This window comes from Chiloscyllium punctatum, chromosome 16 (genome assembly GCF_047496795.1).
Source record: "Chiloscyllium punctatum isolate Juve2018m chromosome 16, sChiPun1.3, whole genome shotgun sequence".
In the NCBI taxonomy this organism is placed as follows: Eukaryota; Metazoa; Chordata; class Chondrichthyes; order Orectolobiformes; family Hemiscylliidae; genus Chiloscyllium; species Chiloscyllium punctatum.
The window spans coordinates 18,151,147-18,164,572 of NC_092754.1; the positions used below are offsets into that span (position 1 = coordinate 18,151,147).

At 42.3% G+C, this 13,426-nt stretch overlaps 1 protein-coding gene across 1 annotated transcript; it reads left to right on the forward strand.

The window, feature by feature from the left end:
* Nucleotides 1-280: 280 nt before the first annotated feature.
* On the forward strand, nt 281-12,606 carry rpl22 (ribosomal protein L22). The gene is made up of 4 exons (XM_072586334.1): nt 281-395; nt 2,871-2,972; nt 8,297-8,418; nt 12,398-12,606. Exons 1-4 carry the CDS (start codon nt 384-386, stop codon nt 12,540-12,542), a joined length of 381 nt encoding a protein of 126 aa, XP_072442435.1. The 5' UTR covers nt 281-383; the 3' UTR covers nt 12,543-12,606.
* Nucleotides 12,607-13,426: the final 820 nt, after the last annotated feature.

Consider the following 13,426-nt stretch of genomic DNA (forward strand, 5'->3'; position numbering starts at 1 on the left):
TTTGATTCTGGTGCCTGTTTCTTTAAAAGCAGCCTTATCAATGGATAACGCAAAGATGGAATTCTCTTCTCCCCGCCCGGCCCCCTAGTACGGAACACTGCACAACAGATTGAACACCCAAGCAGTAATGCGCATGCGAATCGTGTCTGTCCTATCATTGGTTTTCTAGTGACATGTCAAGACGCATGCGCTCCTCTCTGTATTTCGATTGGTCTTGCCCATATGGTAACACGCTCTGAGCTGTGGTCTGTTTTGCCCGGTTGGTAATACGCATGCGTTCTTCTCTACGCTGTGAGTGGCCAGTTCCGCGATGACGAGCGATAACGTATTACGCAGGCGCGACGTGATCTTTCTCTCTTTTCGCACCGCCATCTTGTGCAGACATGGCTCCTGCGGTGAGTCCGACCGCGCTGTTCATACCTGAGCTTCCCCAGAGGGGGTTTGCGTGCTTTGCACCGGTCCTCGCAGTTGTGGGGCTTTGGTCCTTTCACGGCGGTGTGTTTGGAATGGTCGGTTCTTGTCCTTCCGCCGCTGATGGGGTGTATGTGGGAGACCGGTGGGAGCAGGCCTGAGCTCTGGGCCACGGCCTCCGGGTGGGAGTGGAGACCGATTTCGAGCTCCGCGTCTCCGAAGCTCCACAACTCTCTGCCTTTGAGGCTGACCCCCGGAGGAATCGTCTCTGCTCATCCCACCCCAAGTGGAAAGGCCCTCCGAAACTCTCCCCGCGTGTGTTGCACGTGTTTGACAAAGTTTAAAAACTTTTCTGTTTAAAAATCAATAAAATATAAAGTAAATTTTCTTGTTAAATGATGGTTTCGACCCTGCCACTGACTTTCGGATTCAGAACGCCGCATTTCTTTAACTAAACTGCAGTTTCACAACATGTTCGATTGAATACTCTGTTACTGCTGTATCATTCGGCCATTTGGTGAACGTGATTGCAGGAAGCCTTTTTTTTTTGGTTTTTGTATTAATCCTAATGACTTTGGTACTTCCGTTTTCCCCCTTCTCCCTTTCACACTATCTCTCCTCCCCCACCCACTTTGGGAAAAAAGAAGCTGCATTTGGGTCGACTGTGAAGCCTTCCACGATGCAATGTCTTGCCAGTTCCCGTCTAGTGGACTAATCTAGAACCAGTCCTGCTACCTTCACTTCAATTCTTTGCATTGCCTTCATAGTCGTTATAACCCAATAACAGGCCATATAACACTCTCCGTTTTGTATACTTGACCAGTGAAAAGCTGTTAATCTAATTTTAAGATTATTGAGCTAAAGTTTGTTTGGGGATGTACTTCCTAACCCCTCTGGATTATTTGTTTTTGACGTTATTCCTCCTTGTCCTGTGCTAATTGAAGTGGATCCCATACTTGTGTAAAATATCAACTGTAAATTCATTGCTTAGAAAGTAACTGACATTTTGATGTGACTCCCTGAATGGGGATGTTTGCTGTCAATTTTCTGCAAACACTGGTTGGAGCAGCGAAGCTGTTTTGATGGTATTGGGGATAAATTATGGCCACTTCTTAAAATTAATCTTGTTCATTTGTATGATGCATATAGTTTCAGTTTATTACCTCACTTCAGAACAGCACTGAAGTGTTAAACTAGAACAACGTGTTATTGTTCGGGAGTGTGAATTGAACCTACAGTATTCCAATTTAGTGGTATGAGTACAAGGATATGTAATTTGGTGTTTCATAAATTACTGAGATAATCTGAAGAACGCAGTATATCTTCAGTCTGTAAATTATTGCCCTCTGGTCGAGTTTTCTGTCATCGGATGCAATGCAATCTCATTAACCTACCTTCCTTCCGTTTTTGTATCAGAGCTTGTTTGCTCTTTTTAAATCATCTCTTGTTCTGTGGAATGCATGTGTGCAGCATAACCTCTTGGTAGCAAGTATCTATGTAGAAAATTGCAGTTGATACACGCATGAGGTTCCCTACTTTCCTGGGGTCCCGAAGTCTTAATTTGACAACTTAATTAAATGCTGTTGTGACGCGTATTATCAGTTATTTTTGTAATTAGGATTGTAGTGCTGTAGAAAACAGTATAGAATGGAACTTGTTTGACCTTGTGCATCTGTGTCTCGCTCTCTCTCTCGCTCTCTCACACACGCTCTCTCTCTCTCGCTCGCGCTCTCTCTCTGCACCCGCCTGTCTGTCTCTGTCTCCGCCTGCCTGTCTTTGTGTGTCTCTCTCTCTGCACCTGCCTGTCTCTCTCGTTCTCTCTCTCTGCCTGCCTCTGTCTCTCTCTCTCTCTGTGTGCCTGCCTCTCTCTCTCTCTCTCTCTGTCTCTCTCTCTCTGCGCCTGCCTCTGTCTCTCTCTCTCTCTCTCTGTCTCTCTCTCTCTGCCTGCCTCTGTCTCTCTCTCTCTGCCTGCCTCTGTCTCTCTCTCTCTCTCTCTCTCTCTCTCTCTCTCTCTCTCTCTCTCTCTGTGCCTGCCCCTCTCTCTCTCTCTGTCTCTCTCTCTCTCTGCGCCTGCCTCTGTCTCTCTCTCGCTCTCTCTGCCTGCCTCTGTCTCTCTCTCTCTCTGCCTGCCTCTGTCTCTCTCTCTCTCTCTCTCTCTGTGCCTGCCTCTCTCTCTCTCTCTCTGCGTCTGCCTCCCTCTCTCTCTCTCTCTCTCTCTCTCTCTCTCTCTCTGCCTGCCTCTGTCTCTCTCTCTCTCTCTCTCTCTCTCTCCCTCTGTGCCTGCCTCTGTGTGTGTGTCTCTCTCTCTCTCTCTCTCTCTCTCTCTCTCTGCGCCTGCCTCTGGCTCTCGCGCTCTCTCTGCGCCTGCCTGTCTCTCTGTCTGTGTCTCCCCCCTTTTCTTCCTGCCCTGAGCACTTCCCATGACCAATAACCCATTGTCTTCACCTTTTGCTTTGCAGAAGAAGCTTCTGACAAGAGGCAAGAAGAAGAAGCAAGTGCTAAAGTTCACCTTGGACTGCACGCATCCAGTAGAAGATGGCATCATGGATGCCTCCAATTTTGTAAGTTTATCTAGTATTTTCTGGGTCTTTTCAATAAATTAAACCTGACTGCAGTGTAGCTCACTTTTGTAATTGTACACAACAGGACTGTGGCAACTTTGGGTGAGTTGGCGATATTCCTGGTCACTACTTGTTGGCTACAATAAGTACAGAGGAACCATGATTATCTAGCTTTCGATTATCCAGATTTTGGATTATCTGGACAAGGTCCCGATGCTTGGCTAAACTGTGCTATCAGGCATTCAGTTATCCAAACAAAATACTCCACGCCCATGTCATTCAGATAATTGAGGTTCTTCTGTACAGAGGATATACGGGACATGGAGCATCCTTTGGTACATTTTGGCTGTAGTTGTGGTTAATTGCCAATGCTGTGTTGTAATGTGACACCCATAACACAAAATCTCTACATGGTACTGCTTATGCTTGTGTGGATGGTTGGAAAATATTTGCATGTTGACATAACTGTTTAATTTAAACTGTTGTCACTAATAAGCGTATTGGTGTCTATATGCTTTGAGAAAGGACATTCTAATGTGCTTTCCAGTTGTCCAGTATTCCTGTGCCAATTTGAATCTGTGCCCACTTCCCAAATAGAAAGTGGTACCTGTTTTTCTTCACGCTTCTGTTTTTCAGATCTATGGTGGACAGATTCTGGGCATTGTTATAGAATCAGAATTGTTCTCCATGCTGTGATGATTGTAAACTATGTTGCCTTTTTAAAATCTATTCACTAGCTTTGCTGATAGCACTTAATATTTGACTGTACTTTTAGGTGGTGGATTGGAGAAGATGGGAAAACTGTCTTCTTGAACCACTGCAGTAAGTGTGATGAAGTTACACTCGTTGCTGTTGGGTAGGGAGTTTCAGGGTTATGACACATTGGGTGATAATGGAGCAGTAATACAGTTTTAATTGTCAGTCATGATATTATGTGATTTATTGGAATTTCGAATGTGTTGCAGCGTTCCCCAAAATGAGTTGCTGTCTAAGAAGCCCTGGCAAAGTTGTGCACTGTAGTCGAAATGTCAATTCTAATCTTTCAAATGGTGTTTTTATTATGAAGTGAGTGGCTTGTTGGGCGTGTCAGAGGGTATTTAAGGATCAAGCATATTGCTTTCGTGCATGCAGGCACAGACTAGGAAACCATGACAGATTTCTTTCCCTGCATTAGTGTAGTAGATGGATTTTTAGAAGAATCTACTTATATCATGTTGACCATTTCTGATATTAGCCATTATTACAGATTTAGTTCATAACAACAGGTTTTAAATTTCTCATCTGCCATGATGGAGTTGGCATTCATGTTTGGATTGTTGGTGCAGGCCTCTAGATTTTTAGTCCAGTCTTGTAATCAGTATGCTATCATATCTGACACACGTTTGTATCGTCATGGTAATTTGAGTGCTATATGCTACTTCAGAACAATAGCTTTGCATACTTTTGTTATGGAAACATCCAAACGTGTTACATAAAAGTATATAGAAGTTAGTCATTAAGCCAAGCCCATGGTGGTGTCCACGAGACGAGCAAATGTTTGATCCAGTGTTTTGCGCAATGGGGGTGCTGGGAGATGATGAAACCCATGCAGATCCACTACCGACACTCAGTGGCAGCAGTGTGTAAGATGCACTGCAGGAATTCACCAAAGATCCTCTGACAGCATCTTCCAAATCCACGGCTACTTCCATCTAGAGGGACAAGGACAGCAGATATGTGGGAACACCGTGACCTATAAGTTCCTCTCCAAGCCATTCGCCATCCTTACTTGGAAATATATCGTTGTTCCTTCACTGTCGCTGGGTCAAAGTCCTGGAATTCCCTCCCTTATAGCATTGTGGATCAACATACAGCAGGTGGACTTCAGCGGTTCAAAAAGGCAGTTCACCACCTCCTCAAGGACACGTAGGGATGGACAATAAATGCTGGCCAGCTAGCGACGCCCACATCTCTCACATGAATAAGTTTTTAAAAATGAAACAAAGATGTTTGTAGGCAAGGACTGAAGTGATTAAATATGAAAATGATATGTTAAGTTTTAAGGCACTGGGTTAGCAAGGACGTGGGTTCATGAATTGTGATCGATTCTGACAGTGTAGGTTTGGAAGGTGGGCGGTTGGCTACATGAGCATTTGATTTATCATGCCCAGCGGTCAAAAATCACACCACATTGGGTTTTAGGTTTATTTGAAACTGTTTGGACTAAACCTAGTGATTTTTCATTTTGTCCACTCCAGTCCAACACTGGCACTTCCGCGTTAAGTCTAGAGATGACATGAGAATAGAACGTTGAACATAGATCTGTATGATTGGCAGTTATGTATGTGGACAGCATTACCTTGTGATGGAGAAAGTATTGTGTTCAATGCTTAATTTGTAGAATGATGTGTTGAAGTTGTTTCCAAGGAAGAGTCTGGAGAGGGCTGGTGTCGGTGTGATTGCAGTGTTTGTGTTAGCGCTGTAGACAATCGCTTTAATCTTCCTGGTAGTTATCTGGGGCAAGTAGGACTAGATTTTGGATATGATTTGCAGCAGTGAGACCATGGAACTTGTGAAATGGATCTATGTACCAGCAGTAAACATATGGAGGTTGGTCCTGCCATTGTTGAAGTCACCAAGAGGCCGCATGTAGACGAGGAAGAGGACAGGGCTATGGATGAATCTTGGAAGTTTCCATGCTGACTGCGAGGTGGAAAGAGATGTCGTTAGTGATTTTATTGGCATGAGTAAAATTGAGTGCAAGCGGGATAGACGTTGGGATGTTTGGATCATGTCCAAAGCTGAAGAGAGTGATGTATCGCAGTCATTGTCTTTTTCCATTTTTCTCAAACCTAAATTGCTGCTCTCGTGGAAACCAGTTTGGAGGATTTCAGAGGAGTTGTTGTCATAAAGGGTTGCCTGTTCTGTGAATTGGCAGGGTGGTTGAGATGGGGACTGTTGTTTATTGCCTATTTTCTGTCACAAAATAGTATTCACGTGCAGCCTAAATGTGGCTTTTGAGGTGTTTTTGTCAGCATAGAGCACAGATGATCTGTCACAGTTTGATATGATCCTTTGGCTTCCTCTTGTGTGCACTTGCACATTTCTTTGTGTGGTGCTGGGCTATGCATATCTTAGATCTGTGCCATTAGCCACCAATAATGTCCATATGGAATGCATTTTGGCCAACTTTGAGATCACCTTGATTGAGAGAGGTGATGTTCTTTCCTCCTCCTTTGTGTGGTTTGAAACAGGGATATCTAATCAGCGCCTGTAAATCTGGGCCGTTTGGTGACTTTCATTGACTATGCCCTTCCCTACTATGCAGATTGATTTTGGGAGTTTTTGCATCCTGATTCCCCTTCCTCTTCCACACTGACTGACTGAGTCACGGAAGAGCACCACCAACAGAAATTTAAGACTTTGCACAGTGGTATATCAGAGTGCATTTATCCACTGGTGGTGTTGCTTGAGCAAAACGTTTGGAAATAATTGAGTGATTTTGGTTTAACTTCAAGAGCTCTCTCTTGTACAATGAGTATTGTGCTTTTTTTCAGAGTGTTGATTTGGTGAAAATAGAATGGGTCATTTGGAACTCCCTTCTGTGACATTTCATAAGAGGATAGTTTGGAGTGCCTTCCTTTAAAATGAATCCTGCTTCTGACATGAGGGTTTTAATTTTGTGAACCTTTATGCTCAAGATGATGAAGAACAGTGTAAGGGAATGTATTTGAGGTTGATGTTTTTGGCTCACTATCTGAGCGAACTTGGTTGATCGTGGTCCTCTTTTGTGGTTCAGAAATTCAGGATTTTATCCCTTTTGTGGCTAATAAGAGTTCACCCAATGTGCATGTAGTAGGTAAACCATTAATGTTTCTCAAACCGTTCGCATCTGCTGCTAACAAGTAATATGTTTCTCAAGTAATCAGAATATGTAAGTCAGGTGAATAAAATCAAAAGGATTACTGAAAATATAGTTTTGTGCTGTGATGAGAAAATTGATGTATAGCAGGAACAATCTCCAAGTTCTAATCTAATTAAAGCTGTGCAGTACAGTATACAGCTGGCTGCCTAACATTTTACTGAACAGTGCTGCTCATGAGGCCAAATTGAATTTTTCAAAAATGTTGTTTTCAAGATAAATTGTTTATATTTTTCTGATTAAAAAGTAATTTGCTAAAACAATACCTGTGGCCCATCTGATTGCTGCTCAGAATTGCTGCTTCTAATCTAACTCCTATTCTGTCATGCATATTGCAATTCAGTCCAGCTTCTTGGGAGCTGCAGTTTAACTGCAGAAAACCGCGTGCCGATCAATGCAGTTTAAGGTGCTAGAATTTCTTGTGATTCTCTAAATGGCGATATTATGGGAAAGTAAAGTTTATACTGAAGGTCAGCCACAATCTTCTATAGCAGAGTAGGCTTGAGGGGTGTTTTGACCTGTTCTTGCTGCTTTTTAATGTTCCTCATTCACCATACGGGCGTACATGGAATAGCATAGGCTAGATGGGCTTCAGATTGGTATGACAGGTTGGTGCAACATCGAGGGATGAAGGGTCTGTACTGCGCTGTAATATTCTATGTTCATTCCCACTGGCTACTGACTGACCTGTAACTATCTTTATGCAGTGTTATCAGAACTGGAACCTAGGTCTGAAACCTAGCTGTCTCATAATCCAATGGGATGCAGTAACAGCTCTTTATATTTATACAGACTCTTGAAAATAAAGCCAAGTTACTGGGAAAGAAACAAGTATTTCTCCCACTCCATCAAATTTCAAGTGACAGAATTGCTTCCTGTGACCTGACTAACTGAAACACAGATCTGCATCTTTGTATATGGTGTGGCATTGATAGTGTGCCAGTGCTGGATGTATTAGCACCATTAGGCACAGTGTCTGTATCGCAGCCAGATTTGTCAAGTTGGATGTTTCTGGAGTTTTTTAAAACTGAATTTTCGAATATTGCCTTGTCGAAAGTTACATTATAAAATAGTTTTAATCATTGTCCTTTGTTTTAGTTTGTTGAAGACCCTTTGCGAGTGTACATGTTCGAGTACTTTATCCAGTTTACATGCTTGGGTATAATGTTAGCCACCCTTGCCTGGTCAATCAAAGCTAAATCCTATTCAGGTTTTGCTTAACCTGCACGCTGCCTGCTTTCCATTAAGCTTCATTGGGTAGCAATTGAGAGCTTCCCTACATTCCATATAGCTCATTGATAAACCAGACAGTGCTCTTTCCCATTTGGTAACAACATTGTTAATACAAAAGGTACACTGCTAGTCCAGCTACACGTGTATTATTGAAAATTTACCCTAATCTCATTAATTATTTGTCTTACAGGAGCAGTTCCTGCAGGAACGCATAAAAGTGAATGGTAAAGCTGGAAACTTAGGCAATGTGGTAACCATTGAGAGGAACAAGAGTAAGATCACTGTTACCTCTGAGGTTCCATTTTCTAAGAGGTGAGTCAGACAAGGAAAGCATGATGTGAATGTGTGATGTATTACAAGGATAAGTTCTTTTGCAGATACCTTTTAATGTTTGGGTCTTTATGTTTGTGGACATTGAACTGAGTAAGGTTGGTTATTTGGGTGCTAAAAGTTGGAAAGTGCTGGACCACTACTACTCACTGGGCTCTGAAAACAAAGGCACAGTTTTAATATTTGTGAATAATCCTAAAGTAAGAAGTGTAATTAATATTGGGGTGTGAAGGTGGAGATGGGCATTGGATGAATGGAGTATTGTGTGTAATTGGTAAATGGAGTAGCTCATTTCGGGATGGGGAAGAAAGTGATCACATACTTATTGGGAAAACAAGTACCTAACCTGGGTGGAGGAATGGGGGGATCTGGACATGCAGTTGTACAAATTGCTAAGATAGTGATAAAAGTTAATGCACAATAAAGAGCATATAGGAATAGAAGTGAAAAGTAAAGATGTTTTTTTAAACTTGTATAGAGCCGAGTTTGAGCACATGTAGAGTACAATGCAGAGGCCTGGAGTGTATCTCTCAAAACAGACCTAAAGTTATTGGAAAAGGAACAAGAAAGGATTTATTGAATTATATCTGAACTAAAAGGTTGTGCCGATTGAGAAAGATTGATCAGCTGGGGCTCTTTTTTTGTCTGGAAAAGAGAACACTGAAAGATTACCTGATGGAGGTCTTCAGGGTAATGGAAAGATTTAATAGAGAGGATATGTGTGGCTGTGGCTGTGGCTGCAGTTAGAACTGAGGACCATAAGTTGCTTTAAATTCAGTAGGGAGTTTTAGACAAACTTTTCAAGAAATGTGAAACTTACTGCCACAAGGAATAGTTGAGGCTGTATCTCTTGGATGCATTGAAGAAGATAAACAAAAACATGAATGACGCAGGAATGGAGAGAGATAATGAAAGGGGAAGGTGAAGAGAATTGAATGAGGACTTAGCTTGCGTACAACGAAAGTACCAAAACAACCTTTTTTTGAGTTGAATACTGTGCTGTAAATACTTTGTAATACCTGCAAGTTGAATGATTTGTATAGCTGTCTGATGTTGACAATAATTTCATTTTATTTGCAGCTAAATTGTACGTGTATGTCATTTCAATTTTCTGGAATTTGAAATAGTTTTAATTGTTGCACTGCATATGTATTTGATGCCCCTGAGAATGTTAGCTTTGATTGTGAATGAAAATGTAGAATAATAGAAAAGGGAACCTCGATTATCCAAACATGATCGGTGGGCACTATTTTGTTCAGATAATTGATTACTTGGTTAATTGATTAAATGCCTTTCCTCTGGGCTCGGAGCTTTTAAAGTCTGCTCCCCGTTCAGGAGACTGCAGAAGCATACAGCGCTTGAGACCCTGCCCCCAACACTGCCCTGTCCCCAGCCAACACTACCCCTCACCCGATCAATCGCATCCTACACCGCGCTCCTGCCCACGCCCCACCCATCCGACACCGCCCACCAAACCTGTCCAACACTGCTCCGCCTGTCTCCCAACCCTGTCCAACACTGCCCCTTCGCCCCCCTCTCCGGGGCAGCCAGACGGGACACCAGCAATAAGACTGCTGCTGCCTTTGTGGGGTAAGTCACCAAATAGCTCGCGCACAACTTTCTACTGCAACGTTTTGACAGGTTCCACCTCTGCCCTGTACAGGTAATGTTGGTCAGATTATGTGGGGGGGGAAGAAGGGAGAGGGGAGGTGTTTTAGAGTACACCCCTCTGCAGAGCTCCAGGGAATGTGTAGGGTGAGAGAGGGAGGGTAGGAGGTCAGTCATTTGGAGACGGTCCCTGTTTAATCACTGTAGACAAAAGATGCGGTCACTGTTGGAAACACGTCTGTGATGTAATGTTTCTATTGAGACCTCGAGATCTCTTTTGAATAATCCGATTTTTGGATAATTGGTATTCGGATAATCAAGGTTCCTCTATTTAAAAGCTGGAACCCTCCCCTCAAAATGGAGAACTTACTTGTACAGTACTATTTAATTACATTGAAAAAATAAACTCTAGATCATAGAGTCATAGGGGTGTACGTCTTGGTTGTCCAACTTTTCCATGCCAACCAGATATCCTTAACTGACAAATGGGACTAGATTAATTATGGGCCATATCCCCCTAAACAGTTACAATTTATATACCCATGCACATGCCTTTTAAATGTTGTATTTGTACCCATGTCGTCCTCTTCCTCTGGTAGCTTGTTCCATGCACATACCACCCTTTGTGTGGGAAAAGTTGCCCTTTAGGCCTGTTTTAAATCTTTCCCCTCTCACCTTAAAATTATCCCCTCTAGTTATGACTCCCCTGCCCTGGAGGAAAAACATGACCATTCACTCTATTTGTGCCCCTCATGATTTCATAAACCTCTAAGGTCACCCCTCAGCCTCTGACACTTCAGGGAAAATAACCCCAACCTATTCAGCCACTCCCTATAGTTTATCCCATCCAACCCTGGCAACATCCTTGTAAATCTTTTCTGAGCCCTTTCAAGTTTCCTGTAGCAGTGCGACCAGAGTTGAATGCAGTATTCCAAAAATGATCTAACCATTATCCTGTACAGCCCACATGATCCCTCAACTCATACTCAATGCATTGATCAATAAAGGCAAGTGCATCAAATGCCACCTTCACTACCTTGTCTAACTGTAACTTTACTTCCAAAGAACTATGAATCTGCACTCCAAAGTCTTTGTTTGGCAACATTACCCAGGACCTTACCATTAAGTGTATAAGTCCTGTCCTGATTTGCCCTACCTAAATGTAACACCTTGCATTTACTTATATTGAGCTCCATCTGCCACTCTTCAGCTCATCTGATCAGGATCCTGTTTTATTCCGAGGTAACTACCTTTGCTGTCCGCACCAATTTTGGTATTGTTTGCAAGCTTACTAACCATACCTCTTACATTCAAAGCAGTGGACCTAATGCCAATCCTTGGGGCGCACCACTGGTCAAGGGCCTCCAGTCTGAAAGGATGTTGATTTGTACCCCTCAGCACAGATATCTGGACAAAAGCTAGAGAAATCTCAATGGTCAATGTCACAGCTGTTTGTGTTCCATGGTAACACAGGAGGTCTCGGACTTAAAGTGTCCAACTTATGAACACTTGTATTTATGAGCGCAATCTCATATAAAGGTGTAATTTTAAAGATCTGAGTAAAAAGCGTTTTCTGTAGTTAAAGCACTTTTCTATTCCTCTGCATTGTGTCCTGACTTGTGGACAAATCGACTAGCCAACGGCTTCAAGAATGGAACTTGTTTGCAATCAGGGGGCAACCTTTACCCTTTAAGTTTGGCTGTTAGTGTCTGGTGTTAAATTTCACATAGTAAAAGTGTGAAAGGCTGTGAATCAATATGGGACAAATGAACGTGGCTTCCTTTTCAATTGTTTCAGTGTTCGGATTGAATTGAATTTGTTGTCATGTGTATTGAGGCACAGTGAAAAGCTTTGTCTTGCAAGCAATACAGGCAGATCACAGAGTTAAATAGCATAGATAAGTAAATAATAGGTAAACAGCGGTAAAAACAAAAACACAGGTACAGGCGAATGTCAAGCGTTTGAGTCCATTCGGTATTCTAACAACAGTAGGGTAGAAACTGTTTTGAAACTGGCTGATGCGTGTGTCCAGGCTTCTGTACCTTCTTCCCAGTGGTAGAGATTGTAGAAAAATATTGCCAGGGTGTGATGGATTTTTGAGAATGCTGGCGGCCTTACCTTGACATGGAGGTTGGCCTTTGTGATTGTCAGGGCTGAATTCACCACTCTATGTAACCACCTCCGATCTTAAATGGTATAGTTGGCATGTTTAGATTTTCAAAGGCTTTGGGGCCAATGGAATATGTTTTGAGGTCAGGGAGCCGAGGAATAGGAGTAAGACAATGTCAGGGAGTCTAACCTCGCGGTTAACCCTGGTGTTATCTTTTGAACTGGTTGTCTTTTTGTTTTACAGGTACTTGAAATACCTCACCAAGAAGTACCTCAAGAAAAATAACCTGCGTGACTGGCTTCGCGTGGTTGCAAATAGCAAAGAGAGCTACGAGCTTCGGTACTTCCAGATCAATCAGGATGAAGAGGAGGAGGAGGATGAAGACTAACCATATGGCTAGTCTGAACTTTTGTACAAATTATCTTCAATAAAATTGACAAAAAAGAAAGACACATCTGTGTGTTATGTTTTTATTCACACAGGATTGTACAACAATAGGTTTAAATTTGGAGTATTAATGTGAATACATTTTTGTAAATGTGCTTCTGTAATTTTGATTTTCCCTCCACTCTTGTAAATTTTGACTCTAGCTCCACTGGTATCGATTTCTGGTTTCTTGATCTACTGGCAATTCATTCTGTTCAAATTATTAAATTTTTTTATTTCATTGTGGTGTCTACATCTCCCTCTTTGGCCTTCAACTGTTTGTAGTCTCCACTTCTAAAATTCTCCAAGATCTGTGTTCCTTCTGTTCAGTACATTGTGCATCCTGGTTTCCTTCCCTACCATTGGCCAATTCTTCAATCCTCCTTAGATATAGGTCTCTCTTCCTAAACCCTCCCATCTTTCTTTCTGATGTGCTAAAACTTGTATTTGTCCAAGTGCATCAGTGTCTTCGTTACAAATTACAATCCCATGAATCCCTTGCAAAGTTTTACTGTCAATTGTGCTGTGTAAGTGCGATTATTCTTGCATTGTAGATTGAGTTTCACCAGGCTACTTAATAATTTGTACCTGAACCTGATGTCTACTTGCAGGTATTACCGGCCAACAATGAGAAGGAGTCCTCACTGAATTGCTAGTCCAGGAGTTGAAATGAGTTGCCACTACTTTTAGCTCAGTTCACAATGTGTCTCAGTACAGACTGAAGACTAAATCGGGCTTCTTAATTATTGAAACAAACAAAATACTGCAGAGATTGGAAATCTGAAACAGGAACAAGTGCTGGAAAAGCACATCAGTCGGGCAACGTTATGGAGAGCAATGGATCAA